The sequence below is a fragment of the Saccostrea cucullata genome, unplaced genomic scaffold, assembly GCF_032062105.1.
Source record: "Saccostrea cucullata isolate Sc308-1 unplaced genomic scaffold, CSIRO_AGI_Scuc_v1 ctg141, whole genome shotgun sequence".
Lineage (NCBI taxonomy): Eukaryota > Metazoa > Mollusca > Bivalvia > Ostreida > Ostreidae > Saccostrea > Saccostrea cuccullata.
The window spans coordinates 40,576-63,598 of record NW_026940735.1 but is presented as its reverse complement, the minus strand read 5'-3'; the positions used below and the strand labels follow the sequence as shown (position 1 = coordinate 63,598).

General features: G+C 32.3%; 1 protein-coding gene across 1 annotated transcript; it reads right to left on the bottom strand.

The window, feature by feature from the left end:
- Window positions 1–5,139: 5,139 nt before the first annotated feature.
- Window positions 5,140–23,023, bottom strand: LOC134256105 (exocyst complex component 1-like). Its single transcript, XM_062738708.1, has 23 exons — window positions 22,933–23,023; window positions 21,537–21,741; window positions 21,234–21,364; window positions 20,668–20,763; window positions 20,446–20,509; window positions 20,052–20,248; window positions 19,434–19,559; window positions 19,006–19,104; window positions 18,362–18,494; window positions 18,154–18,263; window positions 17,774–17,923; window positions 17,468–17,570; window positions 14,303–14,454; window positions 14,057–14,170; window positions 13,629–13,684; window positions 13,338–13,403; window positions 11,038–11,142; window positions 10,075–10,201; window positions 9,113–9,197; window positions 8,793–8,928; window positions 7,031–7,181; window positions 6,752–6,874; window positions 5,140–6,469 (listed from the first exon to the last, which is right to left on the bottom strand). Exons 2-23 carry the CDS (start codon window positions 21,658–21,660, stop codon window positions 6,245–6,247), a joined length of 2,673 nt encoding a protein of 890 aa, XP_062594692.1. The 5' UTR covers window positions 21,661–21,741; window positions 22,933–23,023; the 3' UTR covers window positions 5,140–6,244.

The following is a 23,023-nucleotide window of genomic DNA, read 5'->3' as shown; positions in this document are numbered from 1 at the left end:
TGATTTTTTTTTTCTCATGGAGGATAACTTCAGTGTATATTATGAAACGTTTACGTTGATATTTGAATACATATGACTTTCTCCTAACATTTATATTGTCGAAGGAACCATGCATTAAACTGGCTGAAATTAAGTGAGCTATTGTAGCGGACAGTATATAAGGAACTTATACTGCCTCGCTCGTGAGCTGCTTTTCTAGTGATGCGGTAGAGTCTCCCTTTATTTCAGACAAGTTAAGCAACGGCGAGCCTGTTTGACCCTTGAATGGGTGACCGCTTCACGTTACACTATTTCAGTCGTGTGATATTGTACCCGTCAACCCGGCACTATAAATAAATAAAGCATTAAAATTTTGTTATACTTTAAAATTGTTTTCTTAAATTCATGGCGCAGTGGTTAGAGCGTCTGCTCTTGAGTTGCGAAGTAATTAGGAGTCAAGCATTACGTCGCAGGTTCGAATCCCACTGTGGGACGTGGAGACCGGTCCATCGGATGAGATCGTTTAATCAGAGGCCCCGTGTCGCAGAAGGTGCTGGCAAGAAAAAGACCCATCACAGCTCAATGGTTCCGAGTGCCGAGTATTGGAAAAATTTGTAGAGTCCACCGGCGAGTGGTGGCGTCTCCATAATATGATTGAAAAATCCTAGAGAGGGACGTAAAACGACAATCAACCAATCATGAATTCATTTGATACCGGTAATACTATATTTGATCTCTATTTAATTGTCTGATGTGCCATATTGAATTGAATTGATCTCTATTTAATGTCTTGAACTGGTTTATGTAGAAAAAAAATAGATTGGTGGGGTTCCTATATTAATCATTATCATACGATATGTCTTTTAGAGGTAAAGGATCACGACCGACTTAGTCCTTACCCTCGGTGCTTTGTTCCTTGTTCAAAGGGGCGTCAACTTTATTTTGTAATTGGCCAAGTTTTCCTTTGACAACAAGATGTGTTAGCACTCCGCGATGGTAACACAGTTCTGGTTTTTGACACCCCATATAAGAAAAAAACACACAACATCAGGAGTCCTGAAATTGATTAATTAAGTCGAAAATTTTGAATTTTGTAAATTTCTCCAAATAATTCTGTACAGTAAGTTATAATATATTGGGTGTATTTTAAGCATTTAATCCCTTGTTTTTGCTTAAGAATAGATATTTCTTCTATTTAAGCAGTTAAGTTAGATCAAATCATTTGAAGGGCGTCATTTTTATGACTTTTAAGCCTGTGTTTTATGTTTTGGCTTGTGTGTTTTTCGTATAGGTAGGTAGGTTTTTGAAAGATGGGTGGACGCTAAACAGACAAAAAACTTGGAATGGCCTTATTTTGTAGAGGGTAGCTGGCACTAGCCCCTCAATTTCCTTTGACAACAAGATGTGTTTTTGAAACACTATGCCCCCGATGATAACACAGTTCTGGAGTGGGATGAAGACTGAAGTGGTACACGCTTACCCTTGACAGAGCAATAGTTATGTGCCAGGGTAATTAAAGTTGACAACAGAGAGACAGACAAACAGACAGACCGTCAAAAACAATACACCTCCGTTTTTTTAATTTTCCAGGGGCAAAAACTGTAGCAAATCATGTGTTAACAAGAGGCCCACAACAAAATATTCGCTCATAATGAGTTACTTTGGACCTGCTATTCTTCACCACAATCCTCCTCTCTTGTAAATAGTAGACACCTATTTACTGGCTATGAGGACAATAGCAAGTTTATCGTCCCCCCAAGACAGCAACTATTTCCCGAGGCGCAACAGCAGAAATAATTGCTGTTGATTCATATTATTTATTGGGCTTACACTTTAACGAAACTTCATATTTGTAAAATTTGAAATTCTGGGATTTTTTTTTTGCTGATGGAAAAGCCCGAGAATAGTCATTGTTCTAAATACAGGGTTTTTTTTACATTATTACAACCAAAGCGACTTTTCTTGTGTAACGTCACAATCTGGTTAAAACCAGAAGAGTTTACAATAAATACAACGAATAAATCCACTATTTGTGTTAAAAAAAAATTCTGATGTGTATGGCTTTTACCTAACACATTTCTTGACAAAGATGATCCACATAAATATTTCACATGCGTTGGGTTTTACAAAAAATTTTGAGCAGGTTATATTCCTCAACTATTTTAGCTAAATTGAAAAATTTTCTTCTTTAGATCAGTATAATAATTATGTTTATGCTTTTGACATGTTAGTTTAACACACCCCTTCCAGTAAAGGTCATATATGTTTGATTTAGCATACCCAATAGGTCACACCCCATTGTTCCTTTACATATGTTTAAAAATATATACGCTTTATAAAACAATCAATAACTGTATCAGTACATCCATGCCTCGACAAATCAAAGAATTTTTCAAAATAAAACACTTGATCACGGTTATATTGCAAAACAAAAAATAACTTTTACAGAAAAACAGAAATGTTTAAATTTTCTTGTCAGTGCAAATGTCAGTGATTGCAATTAGTGCTTGTATACTCGAACACGGCTGGGATGTACGGAGATCGTTAAGAGCATGGTTTGACAAATCCTAGAAAGCAGTTCACAATGAGGGTTTTAATTTTAAATTTAAAAAAAAAAATCACTGTTATTGTGCATGCTATATATGAAATATAGTATTGTTTTCTGTGAAGTTATCTACGTAAGTGAATCAAATTAATTTATTTTAATAATAAATATACTTTTCTAATTACTATAATCTTTGAAAATTCTTGCAAAAAAAAAATAGCACAGAAGCAAGAAAAAGGGATATGGAGATACCGAACAGTATTCAATATCAAAGTCCATAAAACAATACAAAATAGGAGCTGAGCAAACACGGACCTCCGAACATCGATAGCAACATTGTTTAACTATATAAATTCAATTCCATTGGCTCTTACCTTTAAACTTACATATACATCTGTATGCATTTATTCTGCTTTAAAATACATACTTTTAGACTACCTTATATATTACTATACTTTTTACTTTATATACAGGAAATGCAATACACATCAAGAAGTTCTTATGATGATATTACAAATTTCTCCAAAACTGTGTTAACACCTGAGTGAAAAATAGTTCAACTTTCAGAGATATTTATAAATTAAAATAATAACTTAAAAATCTCTTTCAACACTTCTAGCCCACAGATACGTGACCAATGGTTGCTGTTACATCCACTTTCTTCTGGGATTTTAAGCATGGTAACCTTTGCAAATAAATGAACTCTTAGTTGTCATGCCTTTATATCATAATAAATTTCTAGCACATACCGTAAAAGTTAATGTTAAAGTAAAAGTGTGGAATTGTTGATTTTTTCCACAATGGATTAAATGTATCAGATCCATGTTAACGCCGCGTATTCAAAGATTGAGGGGCAAAATGAAAACCATCTTCTAAAATGAATTGTTTTGGCATGAAAAATGACAGCGGGTCATTATTTACGGGTCAATTTTCTACAATGCACACGAAAAATATGACCCCAAGGCCATGATTTCTAATAAAAAGGGGTCATTTTTCTACGGTTAATCAAATTTCTACCAAAGTACGGCAGTATTAATATTAGGGGGTCACTTTTCGTCGTTACACCGGCGAATTGTTTGATGATTATTTCACCATGGGCAGATAGCACAAAAATATCCCATTGTTGCGGACTGTTTAGAAAAAACAGAAGGTTAATTCGTCATATTTTAGATAGAAAAAAATTCACAGAGGTATAATAATACCTATTGTGGCCCCACTCTACACCCGGGCGGACGGACGAGGAAAAACTGGTGATCAAAAATGCTCCCTTGAATGCGTCAGAAATTTCTTCTGAGTTCTTGGATTTACTTTATTAAAAAAAAACTAGTATAGCAAACTATAATTATATCAAAAACAATGAACTATTATGATCAAGAAGTGATTTTTTTAATGATTATGAAGCTATCCTTCTTCATTATAGAATATTTAAATCTTAGGTTCGACCTCCATTGTATTTTGGCGATTAAACGGAGGAGTATTTTACGTCATCAGATCTGAAATACGGCTAGGCGTGTTAAACTGAGATGTGATGCAATCTGAACGCGCAAATGTGACTCTCTTCTCACATTTAGGCTGTCAAAGAGGGAATTCAAAGCATGCGCAACAAACGGGCAATACTAGTAGTCAGTATATCCTTCAACCAGGACACTAATGAGTAAAGTGTAATTACTTTGTAAAGATTCCATATACGCAATTGTTTTTATAATACCAACTATTACAATTTTAAATGCGTATTAGGGAACTATAGGGGTACACCTGGGGCTAAGATTTCATTTGGTAGAGGTTGCTATGCTCTACATAAACATGGCAGCTTGATTTTTATCAAAATTGGTAATTATTGGTTTAGTAGTTTATGAGAAGAAGCTGAATTTTTATGCCCCCAGATCAAAAGATCCCCGGGTATATTGTTTTTGTCCTGTCTGTCTGTTTGTTTCTCTGTCTGTTGTGAACTTTGACCTAGTCCATAACTTTTGAGTGGGTGGGGCTATAGCTTTCATATTTCACAGATGTATTACTTGTGTCAAGATTGTGCCATGGGTACCACCAAATTTGACCTTTTGACCTTGGAGTTTGACCTACTTACTTTAACCTTGACCATAACTTTTGAAAAGTTAGAGCTAGGGCTTTCATCCTTTTCATGTGCATTCGTTGTGATAAGACCTTTCAGTATATATATTTTTGATCTTGACTTACAAGAGCTTGACCAACTTTTCAAAAACTTGAACCTTGGTCATAACTTTTGAGTGGTTAGAAATAGGGCTTTCATATTTCACAGGTGTATTTCTTGTCACAAGAACTTCCATTGGGTACCAATACTTTTGACCTTTGGAGTTTGACATGCATTTGAGAGAATTCAACCCTTGCTATAAGCTGCCATACAGAGGCATCAGTGTTTCACAAATGCATCTTGTTTGAAATGTTATCTATGGGTGAACATTTCTGTTACCTTATTCAAAGGTGAAATATGAAAGTCCTGGCTAGCACAATGGCCATGGATGATGCTTTTGTGGACAAACTTTCAGACAGACCAAAAACTTCCTGAATCTCTGCTTACAAGGGCATTAGCACAAGTGAAAACAACGAGTGATTAACATTTAATCAATCAAGCATATCATTTACCAATAAACTTCAGTATAAACTAAATATTGCACTTACAAGAGTAAATGTACATGCACAAGTTTACATAATAAAATGTAAAATGCTTATTATATTAACTTTAGCATGATTAAATCAAGGCTTTATTAACTTTAAAAAACTAGAACTGTTCATGAAACAGACTTAAGGGGTAACTAAAGAAAGAGTATATACTTTAAAATAACTTAAAATAGAACATTTCTGAGGCCTTCAAAATTTGACTTTTTTGAATCCTCTGACCTTAACCTTGTGTTTTTAAAAACCTTGTTTGGGGTCATGATTTATTCTATTAGCTTAATCACCCCTCAAACATTTTTGATCTTATGTTACTCCATTGAATAATCATGACATTTGCACTTCAAATCCTGAGACCTTTTGATCTTATGACCATAAAACTGGGTTCCTGGCCATGAACTTTTGACCTCAAAATTAATAGATGTAACCTTTGATCAAATACAAACTCTGTGCCCAGTTCAACACAATAATATTAAAATACCAGGTGCATGTGTCAAATGGCATGTTCTATTTTTACAAAGTCTGGAAAAACATCATAACTTCAAACATATCCAGAAAAAAAATTATGTCCACTCACAGACAGAATCACCCCCCCCTCTCTTTCAAACTCCATTCATAAAGGGAATGAAATTCTTTCTGACAGAGTTTCAAGGGTTTTACCCAAGCTAAGGCAACAAACTCAAAAGTCAACTATGAAATATTTTATAACATTACTCTGTAAGGAGATTATCAGTACATGTATATCCCAATATCTAGAGCTGATTTGTGAGGTAACATGACTGCACAGTTACGTGTATTCACAAAGGTAGCATTTCACAGATGACTAAGCAAGTTTAACATTTAAAATATTTTCAGAAAGAAATTCAACACTTTTACATTTTAAAAAACTTCAAACATGAATACAGTCAAGGAAATTATTTTTAGAACATCTTGAATTTTGGAGAATAAAAATTGCACAATTAAATTTTAATAAGCATTTCTTACTCATAAAACACATACAAACAGAGCACTTTTTATAATGACTATGCGGTCACATTTGTTGATCATGCTTGAGAATCCACTACTAACCAATCAACGACTCTGGGCAATCTCTGAGAAGAAAGACAGCACGTCATCCACCTTGAATTCCAGAGTGATTCCAGAGTCTGGGTAACACTGATTAATCAGATCTTCATAATGTTTGATTTGTTTGATGAATTCATCTTGCATGGAGAACCACACCACCTGTAGCAAGTTTTCTTCTTCACACAGGTCCTTGTGCGTTTTCTTATAGATTCCATCCAAACCTTTCTTCACCTGAAGAAAAATTTCAACAGTAAGGTTTCCATATATTTCAGCCATCAAACTGTTGTTCTCTTTAGTAAAAGGTGTTTAACATTCATTATCCCCCTGCTCACAAATATGAAATTTTGCCTTGGTGATAATATTTTTAATAGGAATAGATATGAATCCAAATCAGAGTTATCTCTCTTATCACAATGTTTGCTCAAGGAGCTATGACGAGTCAAATGAGAAACTTGCATTAATTTTTGTCACATAAGTTAGCCCCTATATTGTCAATACAGGGCGTTCACTGACCTCTTTGACTGGGTACTCCTTGATCACCTTTCTGAGTTCCTGTTTACTGAAGGCCAACTGAAATCCCACCTCCTCAGGCTTTACACCTGTAGCCACTCGGTTCTGTACGCCCTCAAAAAACACCTGTAAACAGGTACACGCAGGTATTTCTCAATTTAATCACAGACCAAACAAATACCGTTACATGTACATGCCATAAATAAAACATGCTGCATGATGCATGATTAAGAAATCATCATGTGTTTGAAAGAAGAATTCTGTTTGTGGATTATAGCTTACATGTAGTTTTTCTAGAGGTCTACCCAGCAGATTTAAGGTGTAACTGTTTAGGTTGTCTTGATAGATCTGTTTAGCTTCTTTTCTATCCGACTCCAGGCAAGGGATTTTAAGACTGGACAGAGTAGCTACAAATAAGTAAGGAAGTAAATGACTACATGTACCATAGTCTATATATTTATTAACTGAGTTTGAGGATATAACCAGAAGTCTCTGTTGAGACTGAAGCTCTACTGGTTTGAACTTATAGCAAAGGAAAAGAAAAGTACTTAAGCAACTGGGATTTGAAATTTTACAACAGCAATAAATAGAATAATGATCGTTGATATAGTCTCTTTATGTATTTAAAAATAATTCTTCTTGTGTGCCAAGTTATATTGAAATCAGACCAAAACTGTAGGAGGAGTAGCATTTTGAAACAATTTTACAGTCATTTCTATTTTTAGTAACCATAGCAACACCGTTCATCAAAATTAAAATTAAAATTCGATACATAGAATTATGTATCTTAGTGTATTCTACTTGTGTGCCAAGTTATACTGAAATCAGACCAAAACTGTAGGAGGAGTAGCATTTTGAAACAATTTTACAGACACAATATTTCTATTTTTAGTAACCACGGCAACACCTTTCATCGAAATCAAAAACCAATACACAGAATTATGTATCTTATATATAAGCGTATTTTACTTGTGTGCCAAGTTATACTGAAATCAGACCAAAACTGTAGGAGGAGTAGCATTTTGAAAGAATTTCACAGAAATTTCTATTTTTAGTAACCATGGCAACACCGTTCATCGAAATCAAAAACCGATACACAGATTTATGTATCTTAGTGTTTTCTACTTGTGTGCCAAGTTATACTGAAATCAGACCAAAACTGTAGGAGAAGTAGCATTTTGAAAGAATTTCACAGAAATTTCTATTTTTAGTAACCACGGCAACAACGTTCATCAAAATCAAAAACCAATACACAGAATTATGTATCTTAGTGTAGTCTACTTGTGTGCCAAGTTATACTGAAATTAGACCAAAACTGTAGGAGGAGTAGCATTTTGAAAAATTGTTTACAGATCATCCATGTAAGTTTGGTTAACATAGGGCTTATAGTTCCTTGGAAATGACAGCAACACCAAAAACTGCACCAAAAATGTTAACCTGCTCGCATAAGCTCCTTTGCTGGTCTCTGACCAATGAAACACACTAGAAGCATATTCCATGCATGTCTAATCAATTGGACACAGAGACTTTACATTATTTAACTGGAGCCATTACAATGAAGGCAACACATTAAGTTGAGGTGAGTTCACATTAGAAATGCTTATTTTCTTTGTTTATTTATTGAATATATTTTGGATAAGTATTATAGGTGACCAGCCCAAAGTACAGTCATATTTTACAACATTAAATTTACAACAATTTGCTACAATTTTAATTGTTTATATTAATCACATACATTTAAAAATAATTCTTCTCTGAATTTAACTGTTTAAAATAATTATCATTGAACAAAAAGAAATAAATATTGTTACCTTTTTGCACAATACATATGATGGCAAATTCTTCTTATATCAAAACTTAAAGAGAAAATGAACAAAAAGAAGTAAAAGTTTACACTATGTTACAATAATATTTCAACATATATTTTCACAAAAAATGGTGTAAATTTTGCTTCAAATATATCATGATTTTTTGGCAAAATTTTATAAGAAAAACTTCCTTCCTAAAAATATAAATGACCATATTAAACTTCCAATATTATTACGGAGTTTTCTGGCTCTCATTGGCCACTCTGGCTATTTGTTCATAGATGACAGCTAATTCTAATGTTTTATAAGACTTAAATATTGCTTCTAGATTTTGGGTATTTCTGAATGTTAAAACATTTACATTTTTGAAATATTTTATTAAAATTGATTTTAAAATTTTTGTCAACAGAAAAAAAATTATAGCAGACATAACTTAAGTGAAATGAATTTTTGACACAATTTTTTTCCTTATCATTACTTTTCATTTTAATATGCCCTCTGCCATTCAAAAGAAGCAAAACAACATAAGAATTTAATTTCTAAAGCACTGACTCTACCTCAAAGTTATGGACAAATGCAATAATTCCACACCGGCTCTTTTTGGAAACTTTAAAGTCTTGGATAGTCTTTATCTGGTTTGACTGAAATTACAATTTAACTGCATTAATTCTCAACAACACCCCATCACCATCATCGTCTCAAGCCACGGTCCGGAGTCCGCATATATAGCTCTCTCCTACCCGTGGCTGCTTGATCACAAAAAGTGTCGTAATCTTGAATATTTACGCCTCTCTATTGTGACGTCACATTCAGTCAGTGGCAAGTTTTGTTTCCATCGCAATCGAAATCAACAACTGACGTCAACAGTATACAAGAAATATTTCCTATACTGCGATTGCATATTGAAAGGTCGCGATAAAGTTCATCATCCGACTATGCTTTACTCGCATTGGTCAATATTTTAAAAGCTACGAAGAATTCTCTTCTCGTTCAACCACGGCCAGATGGGAGAGGAGCGTACATTTTGGCCATGGTTTGCAACGATGCATCACCATAGAAATTTTTTTTTTAAAAATGTGCATTTGAAAGTTCGTTCACTTATCATTATAAAGTTTTTAACTCATTATCTAGGTTATCTAAATTTAATTCACTGGTTCTCAGGCCAATTTTTATTTTTCATTTTATTGGCAATAAAGTAGATGAGGGAGGTATTTTTTTTAATTTTAAATTCCGAATTTTCTTTAACATAAAGATAATTTTTTTAATCACCGATATACTTTCCATTTCTGGTCAAAATTTCTGCTTTATCCATTGCTTAACAGCGTGTAAACATCGTAGGTAATGTCCTCGAATGTATTTTCAAACGAAGTAGCCAAAATCTCTGAATACTAAACTACGAAACAAATGAGGTCGAAATTTTTTTTCCCAGATTGGTCTCCGCAATACCACTTTTTATCAAAAATTAAAATAAAGTTTTTAACTCATTATCTAGGTATATTTTATTTATTGGGTACTTACAATGAACTTGTCAAAGTTCCTTTTGATCTTGACAAGGCAGCTGGCGTACATTACACTGAGGAAGGAGCCAGCATCCTGGGCATTATTGACGTGTTGACTCATCCTCACCAACATATACATAGAGTTACTGGATTTAGAAATAAAATAAGTGACTTTACAGTACTGTAATACATGCAATTATTGCTGTGTTTTGAGGTCAATACAATTAGCCATCTAATACAAATTCACCGAGCCCGGAGGGCGAGGTAATATTTACTTCGAAGATGGCTAAATCATTGTATTGACCGAAAAAACAGCAATAATTGTTTTACTCCAAATACAATTAAGAGAGAAGCAGAATTAAAATGTTTATAAATCTACAGGTCGTATTTAATTAAAAAAAATTATCAATTTTTATCAAAAAAATTATGTCAGTCTTTTTTCTATAGATTTTTAAAGGAAGGAGCATCATCATGACTGCCATAAAGTAAAAATTGTTGTTCAGTGAAAGTAGGAGTGTCCCTGTATCCCCTCTTACCACCCTCCTCCGAAAATATACCGGTATATTCGCTTATGTTTTCATCAAATGAAAAAAAAAAATTATACTTGTTTAAATGGCTTTCCAAATCAATTTTTATCAATTTGGAATATCTCGATCTATTTTTAGATCAACGTAAAGGAAATAAATCCTTGTATTGCCTGGAACGTCACGTGCAGGTCAATACAACGTAGTATTTTTCTAACATAGTTGTGCCAATCAGAGAGATGGAAATTATTCAATATATAATACATGTATATACATCCCTTAAAAAATGTGATAATATTTAAGGGGCCTGGTTAACATTGTGACAAAATGTCATATATTGTGGCTTTAAATGCATTGAAGTAATCAGGCACATGCTCACATTGCACATCATATTATATGTGAAAATATTCACATTTAGCATTTTCTCCCCAAAAATATTATAGATTTTCTGTACTTACAACCCATCCAATCTATCAGCATAAGATACAAATGCTTCTAGCTCTGACTCCAGATTTGGAAACAATTCTCCCATCATCCTCCTGACTTCCTCATTCATGTGTCTCCTGTCAATCAGGTACATATTACAAACAATTAGTTCCATAAGTATTATTTATATACATACGCCATCTAGAATTCTGATTTTACACACTTAAATATATTTGCATTTTTAAGGTTTTTATGCTTAAAACTAATTTTAATCACAAAGAAAGCAAATAATTAATTGTGTTGTCTTAGTGCAATCGGCTTTCATGCAATGTTCACAAACAATATCACATGCTATTACATTTGTATTTTTTTCTGTACGGTAGTAATACATGTATTTGAATGACCCAAATGCATTTGTTTCTGCATTCATTTCTTGTTTTAATACCAATAATCTATTAATGATTTATTGTTGACAATCACTCCATTCAAGGTCATATCCAATAAGGAATTGTTTCTGTATTTTCCTACATTATTTTTTTACTGTGTAATTCAATAAAACTGATTTGTTGTACTATAAACAATTGTTAATGTATTATCTTACAATTACAAGTAGTGTAATTTTTTAGATAAAGAAGAATTTTTCATACTTATGTGCAAAATTCTACCTGATTCTGAAAGTTAGACAGTATGATCATGGTAATTTCAAACAGAATGAACATTTAACTATATAAAAAAATCTTTGTTTTTAGGTGTGGGGAAAATTCATGGCAGGTTTATAGATTTTATTAAGTGTAAAATCTTTGGTGTACAACATGCAATCCTGTTTGTTTTGTACCTAGCTAGCACTACTTTTGCCTGATTTAGGGTTGGGGGGATATTTTGGATGCCCGAGAGTGACTTAACTGTGGGAAAGTGGAGGGGGAGGATTGTGGATCTATAAATAGAAATGTGTCCATATATATCTTTAAAAAGAGAGTGTGAACAATGATGCCTTCATATGGCAGATTCTGACCAGGGTGAAAGATTTTAAAAAGTAGTTCAAACTATAAGATTAAGTTCAAAAGGTCAAAGGAATCTAAAGAACAATCTTGTTATATAGAATAAACTACTGAAATATGAGAGTTCTAGCATCAACTGTTTAAAAATGATGGCCAAGATAATTTTTTTTCCAAAGAAAGTCAATGGTCTTATTACAAGGAATACAGATGTGAAATGTGAGTATTAATTTAGAAATTATAGTCAAAGGTCAATGTAGTTTTTTAAAATGATGTTAAACTCAAAGGGTTAATGTCATAATGTCAATAAGAAAAGGTTTAGTCTCAAAAAATACACTTGTTAAAAAGTAGTTTAACAAGAATCATTTAGAATTTATGGCCGAGATAAAGTTTTGGTCATTTTTTTTAAGAATGTAAAAGTTTAAGGTCATCAAGGTCATGAGGTATATATATTGACAATCAAAGACAGGTCTTGCCACAAGAAAAACACTTTTAAAAAGAAAGCCAATGTTTTCTTATTTTCAGCTATTCCAATGTTACATGTATGGGCAAGATTAAAGTTGGTTTAAGTTTTTTTCTTAGTTTTTCCCTATCATCTTAATAAAGAGGTAAATTTTAAAAATAGTTAGTTGCATGAGCAGTAACAAGAGCAAAATATTTAGTCTATAACATCAGAGTTAATGAAACTTGCCATATCTCCATACTTAACAATTACACTCTACCTCTTACAAGACAAAAGAGGTGCAACTTGGCAACAAAAAAAGCTACATGTACCAGTACTAAAATATTATACAAAATTAAGAACAGATTATCTACCACTGAGCATTCATATAACATGAAAATAACCAAAATCATATTTATATATGTACATGTTCATGAAAGTCATACTTTTATAAAGTTTTGCAATCAGATTGTACTTGGCATAAATCTTAAACTTATTATAAACAGAACTTCAAACCCTGTCAGTTCCTCAGACTAGGATATAAAAACATAACAAGTCTGCATCCAATCAACAACAGTTACCGTAAATCTCCATGGCAACAACATATATATGTAGATATGATCACATGACCTTGTCTCAACATTGATTCACTCTAATGTATTTGATCTTTCAACCTGATGAATGCTTTTCTTTCCAGCTTTATAAGTATTCTTTAACTACAAGTTGTTGAGACAAATCTTTTCTGCAAATCCAAGTCCATTGCAACATCAAAAAATCAAATATCATTAACATCAAATAACTCAATATAAGGCAAGGCAAAAATAAATACATGTGTGGCATGTGGTGGGTATCAAGCATAAAGGCAGGCAGGGTAGGGGGGACTGACCCCACTTACAGCTTGGATTTGGTGCGGCGCCTCTGTATCTTAAGGCCACCACCTAAATTTTCCTCATAGAACTCCCTAAAATAGTCATGTGCTGTAGAAACTTGTCAGAAACAGAATGCTGTTTAATGTTATCAACCTTATATCAGTATATAATTGATATACGGTACACATAGTAACACACAGTAACTCTGTTTTAATAGCATGGAGTAGAAATTACTTTGTGAAATAGATAAAAAATTCAATATTATTATATAATTTTTTGTTTCCTTGCTTTGGTTGGTTACTTTATGATTAACTTACTCCACTGGTGCTGCTGCGGGCTGAATGGGTTTCCAAATATCCTCTGATTCTTCTTCCTGAAAAAAAAGAACAAAGTTTTATTTCTTTTACAATGACTAATTTAATTACATTGATTTAAAATAACCCAATAATTTATTTTATTATAATTGTAGACTTCATTGATTCGATTTACATTTTCTTTATAACAAGAAATCTAAAAAATAGTAACCCACTACAGCATCATGCCACTGAATTTAGAATGAGAGACAAATTAAACATGTTCAGCCTCTGAAGGGACAACAAATCTTTTTTTAAAAATCATTAGATATCCTTGATACTAATTCTAAAGAGATTAATAAGCTCTCACAAGTGTTTAAATTTGGCAGTCATAAATTTTATTTATGTACATTTGTTAAATCATGCTTAACAAGGTTTTCATTTTTAAATACCTGTTTGGGTTCTTTGACGGTAGGTGTGTCCCCGGCAAGATGGAAGAATCTGACACAAAAATCCTGCTCAGACAGACAAACTGGCTCCAGTTCACTGAGAATTTTATCAATGACCTAGACAATTAAACATTTAGAATACATATAATTATTTGTGAGGACAAGTAAAAAAAAAGATAATTGATCAAGTAAATAAAGTGCACAAAAAACAGCATTTCATGAAGGAGCTTATTAATATAATGCCTTTACCTGGTCAAATAGATGTCTCATTGCTAAGTCGTGACTAGACCCATGGAATGAAGTATTGTCTGAGTTGAGACTTTGTACTGAACCAGACATTTTCCGGTTAAGACTGGAGGAGGAACCAGAGAGAGCTCTAGCTTGGCTGGTCAGACCAACACCTGCAAAAATTATTTATGTAGACACTACATGTATTTTACACTCAACTGCTTTTTTCACAGGTTTATATCTTTAAGAGGCAGTCCGCCGAAAAACCAGGCAGGATTGTATTAATAGGCGGCACATCGAATGTGACGAATATTTGATATTTTATTGAAAACAATATCAATGTAGTCCAAATGGAATAATGTAATCGAAGATTTGTTTGAAAATTGCTTATTTAGTAAAATATCCGTTTGTTTCGTGTTCTTGAATTCCCCTATATAAACCACTGAATTTAGGTCAGAAACAAAGAACTGTAATTTCCAATACAATTTTAAAAGGACTATAATTCATGCTGAACTAAATCTAGAAATATTTCGTCTTTCAGTTTCAAAAATAAAATCGGTGGGCAAAACACTTTTGATAGTAGTTTTCTGGCAAAATATATAGACGTTTTAATGAAATTTTGCGATGTAAGAGTTTTCTCCCGTGGCATCGGTAAATCTGCTAAACACCTTACTATCGGAATCCTAGTGAAATATTTAGAATATATACACACAAAAAAAATTATTAAACCAAAAATTACTACTTTATTTTCAAAATAGAATTCATTTTCACCTCCAAACATAATATTTAGATTAAAATTGGCAGTATTATTCAGGTTGAAACCACGTTTCCATTTATGTATCAGTGACGTCATATACCTGACTAATATTTCGTCACAATTAAATAGTTACAAGTTTTCCACAGAAGTTTGTAAATTCTTTGCATAAAAGCGCAAAGAAAAAGATTAAAATAAATAATTTCTCTTTTTCTGTTCAATTACTCTTCAGAGTGCATTATCCTAAATGTCTGCCTAAATGTTAAATAATCATATATTTTTATATAAAATGTATTTTATTCACGGGCGGCGTCTCAGCTAGAAGTCCGTTTTGATACATGTAAGTAATTTTATTCATGTCCGAGAACTAATTTTTTAACTGATTTACTAGGTCATGCGTAAAAATAATTAATTGTTTGTATTGAACATTTAATTCTTATAAACTTGGGATGTGAAGAGATTTTATTTTCTTCTGATTATCAAGGAAAGATGAAATTCAACGGAGTTGAGATGTTTATTTCATGATATTTGTAAAAAAAAAAAAAAATAAAAAAAAAAAATTCGAATTGAACTGCGACATTAAAAACGACCTTGATCATATTTATCTATGCAGTCAAACCAAAATAAACGATCCGCGGAACAAATAAAGATATTTAAAATAACATTTAAAAATATTTATTGAGGAAAATTACTGTTGAACTCCCAAGTTCAATTTGGCACTAAAACGGAAGACTTCGTTGGGGTATTTTTTGTTTTGAATTGTTGTTGTTTTTTTTTTTTTATTAAATTTGGTGATTGAAACAATCACATACTCACATTCAATAAGGAGTTAAAATAAGTGACCATGTTGGCCAATTCTTAAATGTTTCCACATTAATGAAACCATTTAAAAAAAGGAAAAAGATGCCGCCTTGCCCCCCCCCCCCCCCCCCCCCCGGCTTTTTGCCTTGCGATTTATGGGCTCTTAAATAATGTTACTATATGAAACAACTTATTTTCTTATTTATATAAAATTAAATTTTATAGAAGATGAAAATATAGGGAAAAAGGCTTTTATAAATGACAGGTTTAAAAAACATGGATAAAGTCGAGACTGTGCACATAAAAATATTTTCTGCATTTAGGTACGTGCAAGAATAATTTCGCCACTGATAGAATTTAACTCTTTAATAAAAAAAAACTACTTGGAAATAAGATATTTAATAAAGATAAGCTGTATGCTCTCAGTTGTTGTATAATGCATGTACAAATACTTGTTTTTTTTAATACCAAGTATCAAGAAATCAAACAGATGTTATACATGATTGTAATCGTCATGTACGTAAAAGACATTATTATTTTAAATACATTGTATATACATTTGAATCTATGGATAAAATAATTTTAAAACAGTTGACTGACTGAACAGAAATAAAAGACAAGCATATTTTTCGGATAAATTAAATGATGAACCAAATTTAGGAATATTTCTAGTTTTACGGTAAAAACCGATCCCGATTGAAATAAAACCGATCCCGATTGAAAATAATGCAGAATGTGTAAAGTTATAAAACTAAAGACAACTGCCCACCTATAAAACATGTAAAAAAAATAAATCAAGTAATTTTTTAACTATATTACAACAAAAGAGCCAAATTTAACATTACAATTATAGAATTTCCTTCTTTATATAATTCCGGTCGGGATCGGTTTCATTGGGAAAAATTGTAAAACATAGGTAAATTTGACTCCTTTTATTTCTCTCAATATACCAGTGCCCACTGATTTTATTGAGTGACTCAAAAGTTTGTACTTTGTATTCATAATAACATGAGAAAAAAAATCTGTCATCGTAATGTATTGGGTTTTATAACGTAATGAAAATTGGATAAAGAATTCAAAAAGTTACTTGGTAAACTCAATTTTGGACCACATAATTTTTTCTAAAGAAATATAGATTGGAGTCTTATTCATTTATAAAATTAAAGATAAGAGTCTATGGTATAAATGATATTGATAGACACATCCAGGTTTTGCGTATCTGGTACATATAAAACAAAATAAAAAAGTAGTAATTTTTTTTACTCCCCTGTTGACCTTTTTGCACTTAAAATTGAGCACTTACCAAAAATAGGACTAGTGGAGCACTAAAAATTTTTTTGCTGTTGTCATGTGTAAACACTTGCTTTAATAAGTCTACATGCAAAAAATAATAAAAATCCATGACATGCGATGTGCCACCCATTGCCTGATTTTCAGTGGACTGCCTCTTAAGTTTTTGTAGGGATCACTGTATTAATATGAACAAACTTATTCTATTATAAATTTAAACTTAGTTAACTCTTTACCAAATCAAATATCAGCAGATTATGTATTTGATAAGATAGGAAAAACATGAACTTATGTTTATCTAATATTAAATGTGTTGATCGAGTCAGTCAGTTGTATTATACCTAATCTGTTTTTATCTGGTTTGCTTCCTAATTTCTGCTTGGCCATTTCCAGAAAGTCTTGAATCTCTTTATTATACAGCTTACTTAGACTCTGAGTGTAAACCTGTCATAACATTTAAACACAGAATTTTAATGGACAAGTTCATTAATGATATGTGCTGAAAAGATTCAAAGTTCAGAGTACATTAGTATCATCTGTACGTTAAATAGTATTAGAAACTGATGCTGTTTCTTAGAGCAAGGTACTGTTAAGATATAATATAATGAACACACAGCTTTTGAATCTACCATAGACAGTATGTATACCTTGGAGAGCTGGGTAAAGCTGTCAAAATCGGAGTTTTTTAGCCACATCATGAGGTCAGCGTAGGGCGTGAGGTCCCGGTGGGCCGAGTTATGCTGAGGAAGCTTAAAGTCCGGGGCCTGGCGACTCAGAGTCTCTCCGTGTTCATTCCCCTAGGAAATTTTTTTTTTTTTTGGTAATGTAAAATTGTATGATCTGTAGCGTATAGAACAACAGTATCTCATTTCCTTGCAATTAATTTTTTTTAATCATGTTATGAATTGAATTATCTCATGCATTATCTTTACAAATATTTTACCTCCATGATAAAAATATTTTACATTCAATATCAACTAATAAATTCTCCTATTTGGTTTTTAAATTGATTGTTGGACAAAAATACCTGATGAATGAACAAATTGTTGAGATGATGAGCTAATCTCTTGCCAAATTTATCAGAAAATCTTGAAAATTTTCTTTGCTGTTCTTCAAGTGCAGACATTTGATTCAATGCTAAAAAAAACAACAATATAAATAAATCTGTAAGTAAATAAACAAAGTTGATTTACACTAAAATTTCAGTCAACTAGAAATAGACAGAAGGTAGAGACCTGGATGGATGTCGACATTGAGACATTTCTGTAAGGCGTGAGCGGCCGTCGTACACTCGTAAATACCGCCAGGTGTATTCAGGTCCCCATCCTGAAGAGCTTTTAAGTACTTTGTGTCTAAATCCAGCTGTTTCTGTCAACAAAGATATAAATTTATATAATTTTAGTTAAAACAACTTCTGATGGGTCTTAACTCTTGTATTATGCTTTGAACTTTTGTTTTACCCACTACCACACTGACGATATACAATTCTTGCACTATTTCTATCATTAATTCAACTGTTCAGATCTTGCTTTACCCAAAGCTAACTGTCAAATTCTTACCTTATCTCTGACAAGTGTCTAATTCAAGCTTTATTAACTGCCTAATTAAACTAAACTGTCTAATTCTTCATTTACTCACCACTAAGCTGTCTAATTCTTCATTTATTCACCACTAAACTGTCTAATTCTTCATTTATTCACCACTATACTGTCTAATTCTTCATTTACTCACCACTAAACTGTCTAATTCTTCATTTACTCACCACTAAACTGTCTAATTCTTCATTTACTCACCACTAAACTGTCTAATTCTTCATTTACTCACCACTAAACTGTCTAATTCTTAATTAACTCACCACTAAACTGTCTAATTCCTCCACCACTAAACTGTCTAATTCCTCCAGCTGCTGGTGGTTTTTGTTTCTGGTTCTAATCAGAGCATCCTTCTCTTTCATCACTTCCATCTGATCTTTCACATTCTATAAATAGTAATGGTTTACTAATAAAAATTTCATGGAAATCATGTGAAAAAAGTGGTTGTTTTATAGATTCTTGTATACTTTTTTCATGGTGAATACAAGATATAATAATTTTCCATAATATTTTACCTTTTTAAAAGTAATAAAATACAATATTTAAAACCATACCAGTATATCATGTCTTATGAATTCTTCCTCATTTCTATAAGCATGAAACATGTAACTGGGAACAGTAACTACTTCTTACGTATCTACTTAAAAATACCTATATAGAGAACTTCACTTTTATACAGAAAATAATATAATCTAGGGATATTTGTTCCACCTACCTGTAAAATACTGTCATAGAATTCCAGTTTGTCTTCAATCTTTTCTGCAGAAGTGATGCCATCATCTAAAAGTCTCATTAGGTTTAGTACTTGGTCTTCAGATCCCATTATAGAGTGAATGTTGGCCTAAAATGTATAAAATACACTGTTTGTACACTATACTCCATATTCCTTTTTAAAATATCATATTAAATGTATAACCTGCATGCAAAGAAAAATGACAATTTGGTTTGGTGCAAATTCCATTGAGGGGAAGATCATATTGATGTCTGATAGTTAAGTAGAGCCTTGAATATATCCTGCTCAAACTAATGGAGCACGCCAGTTTCATATCAAGCAATCATCAAGTTAAAAACTTGAGATAAAGTTTTTTGGAATCATATTCCATAGATGTAGATAGATTTATTAACTATGATTTGATTACTGTGATTACAAAAATGATCCCCAATGTAACAACAGATCTTACTAATTTGTTATTCAATTTACATCTCCAAATTTTGTACACTGCATGTACTGGCAAAGTATTATGTTGTGATGATAGGGTTGAGTATATATAAATTTTGTGGACGGGGTTATTTCATGTGCAAGTAATTAGGAAATTAACAAACACAAACACACCCCATCCAGAACTGATAGCTGCTTGGAGAGCTGTTCTGCGAAGAGTTCGGCATTGCTGATGGCGATCTTACACTCTGACATCAGCTGATCAAGGTCAGACTCCTCTTTAGGGGTCAAGGCCTGGTAATCGTCCTCCATGGTAACAATGTCATCTTCCTGTTGTGTGGTCTGTACAGACCCTGTGGGCCTGCTCACCTCTACAGAGTGGGAGGGGAGTTTAGAATACAAACACATGACTGTTTAACAAGGATTTGATGAGGAAACATTTTCAGTTCTTGTCAAAAAAACAGCAGTTTTGAGATTTGTAATTAAAAATACTTTTTCACAAGTCCTGAAATTGCTGGGGTTTTTTCGTGAATTGTGAATACATGTATAACTTATCATAATAACTCACCTTCCAGTAAATGTCGCGGTACATTTAGGAAATCAGGCTTCTGAATCAGGTACCTCTGACTTAGCTGAAAAAAATTCATGAAAAGCTTCGTGACATTTCATGTGAATGTATTTTAGCAAATAATAGATAATACAGATAATCTTCTATTTCTATTTTTCAACTTTATACCCTGCTTTTTCACAAGTAAGTGTGATGCTTCTTATATAATATAAAGGTAAATACCTTCCAGAGACAAGCTATAAACGTCTCTTTATCATTGACACTGCTTGCAACCCACTTGTATACTTTCTCAAAATGAAGGTCAAATTCTGCTGTTTCCTGAAATCAGAAAAAAAATAAATAAAAACATTTTTAAAACTTTTTTCAGGAAGTTTAAATACCAAGTTTAAGAGAAAACTGACACAGCACAAAATATTTCTTTTAATTTCTGTTTTAAAGTATGTACATTCTGAGATACTTTTGCAGAGTGAAATTTCCGATATCTTAATCCCATATTAATTAAGATAGTATGTTTATGTTAATTTAGTTGCCATTTAACATTAAAAATCTTGATAACAGTTAATTCTTTATTTTAACTGATAAAAACATCAATTCTTTTACACTTGAGAAATACAAAAGTTTGCAAAAACCATCATAATCATCATCAACATTTATATCTACTTAAGACTTATATGCACTGACAGTGTGCTTTAATTAGGACAGTAGGAGGAAAATTTTTAAGAGTACATGAATGTACATTACATTCTATCAAAAAAAAACAATTGGCCATAAGCATAACATATATTTACTTTGCTGGAGCTCTTCCCATCTACCACCTTCAGTTCTCGGAGCAGCCATGTGACTTTCTTTTTGTAAGCCTCGGTTTTGTCAGCCTTTTTCACCTGGTATACTCGGGCCTGCACTGGAGTCTCTGTGCTCACTAAAATCGGAATTTTATTAACTTTTATCATCTTAAGGGTACTTTAAAACCAATGTTTAGTTTAATGCATATTCTAGCATTAACATCATGTAAACAAAGATGTTTTAAAAATTATTCAAGTGAATACTTTTAAATACAACATAATTGCAAATCTGTGTCATTCTAAACTTACATGCAGCACATAGAAAACTTGTTTTCTTCTTCCGTCCAACTTTAGTAACATGCACAAACCCAATGAGGCGCTCATCATTTGGCAGAAATACATCCCTGTTTAGAGTGTGTTTAATGGCAGTCATTATGCAAACATACCACCATGTTACCTGGGATAAGATTTAGTAGTTTCTCATGACTTAGCTGGTGCCTTTTTCATGATGAATCTACAAATGTACAAAATACAGAGGTAAGTGGTTTATCATCAAAAACGCTGATTTTCTTAATTAGGTATATTTTTATAAAGGATTTTTTAATGTATAACATTACATGGTGGTTAGAAATAAAATAGTAGATTGTTTCATTGAATTAATATGATTTGTAAAACATTTTGGTTTCAATTGTTCAGTAATGGGAACAGAAGGCTATCAACAGGTCCAGTCCAAAGACTATTTCTACCTACGTAGCTATTAATGGCTACCTAGGTATTTAAAGCTACCCAAAGTAGCTATTTTTACCTACTTTGTATAATTTCTGCATTTTGCGACCAAAAGACCAAACGGTGCAACATGGTGAATACCATATTTTTTTGATACGGTCACACTAATGATAAATACGACAAAATTTTGGCCAAAAAATGATTACTTCCTGAATCGGCAATTTTACATTAGTTTCTATGCAAAATTGATAATATACGAAGTTTTCATGTTTTGGCCTAATTTTTGTCATATTCATCATCAGTGTGACCATGGTGACTGTATCAAGAAATCTTGTGCTCACCTTGTTGCGCCGTTCCTGCATTTGGCCACAAAATGCAAGTAAAGCAGAAAGTAGGTAAAAATAGCTACTTTGGGTAGCTTTAAATACCTAGGTAGCTATTAATACCTACGTAGGTAGAAATAGTCTTTGGACTGGACCTGATCAAGATACAAAGATTGAGACAGGAAATGAGTCTCAAAAAGTACAGGATTTTAAAAATTAACATTTTCTAGCTACTCAAAATGTTTTACGAAATGGAAATGCAGAGAGTGATATGATTCAATTATGTTCGATTTGGTAGTGAAATTTTCTGTATTTCTCAGAGTTAAAAAAAAAAAAAAACAATGCTGAAACACAAATTGATTCAATTGTTGTACTTTACATTTTTGTATATCATACGAAAATTTTCTCACGTCAAAACTACTAAAAGTTTAAAACACAATATCGTAATTAATCAAAAAGCATGTTTTCATACACAATCAAGAAACAAAACGGGTGGTGTTACTAGTAGTTCGAATTTTCTCTGAATTCAAAAATAAACTATGTCAATGAAAGTTTAAATATTGTTTAATGTGTTAAATTGATAACTCTGTTGATCAAAATGTGTGAAACTTTATCAAAATTACTATTATATATAAACGGCTTATCTAAAAACATACGTTTTAAAGAAATTGTCATCTGGAGGAGGGGTAGAGTGACAACCGGAAATGTTTATGCCTCGTTTTAAAATTTGTTTACTCTTGCAAGTTC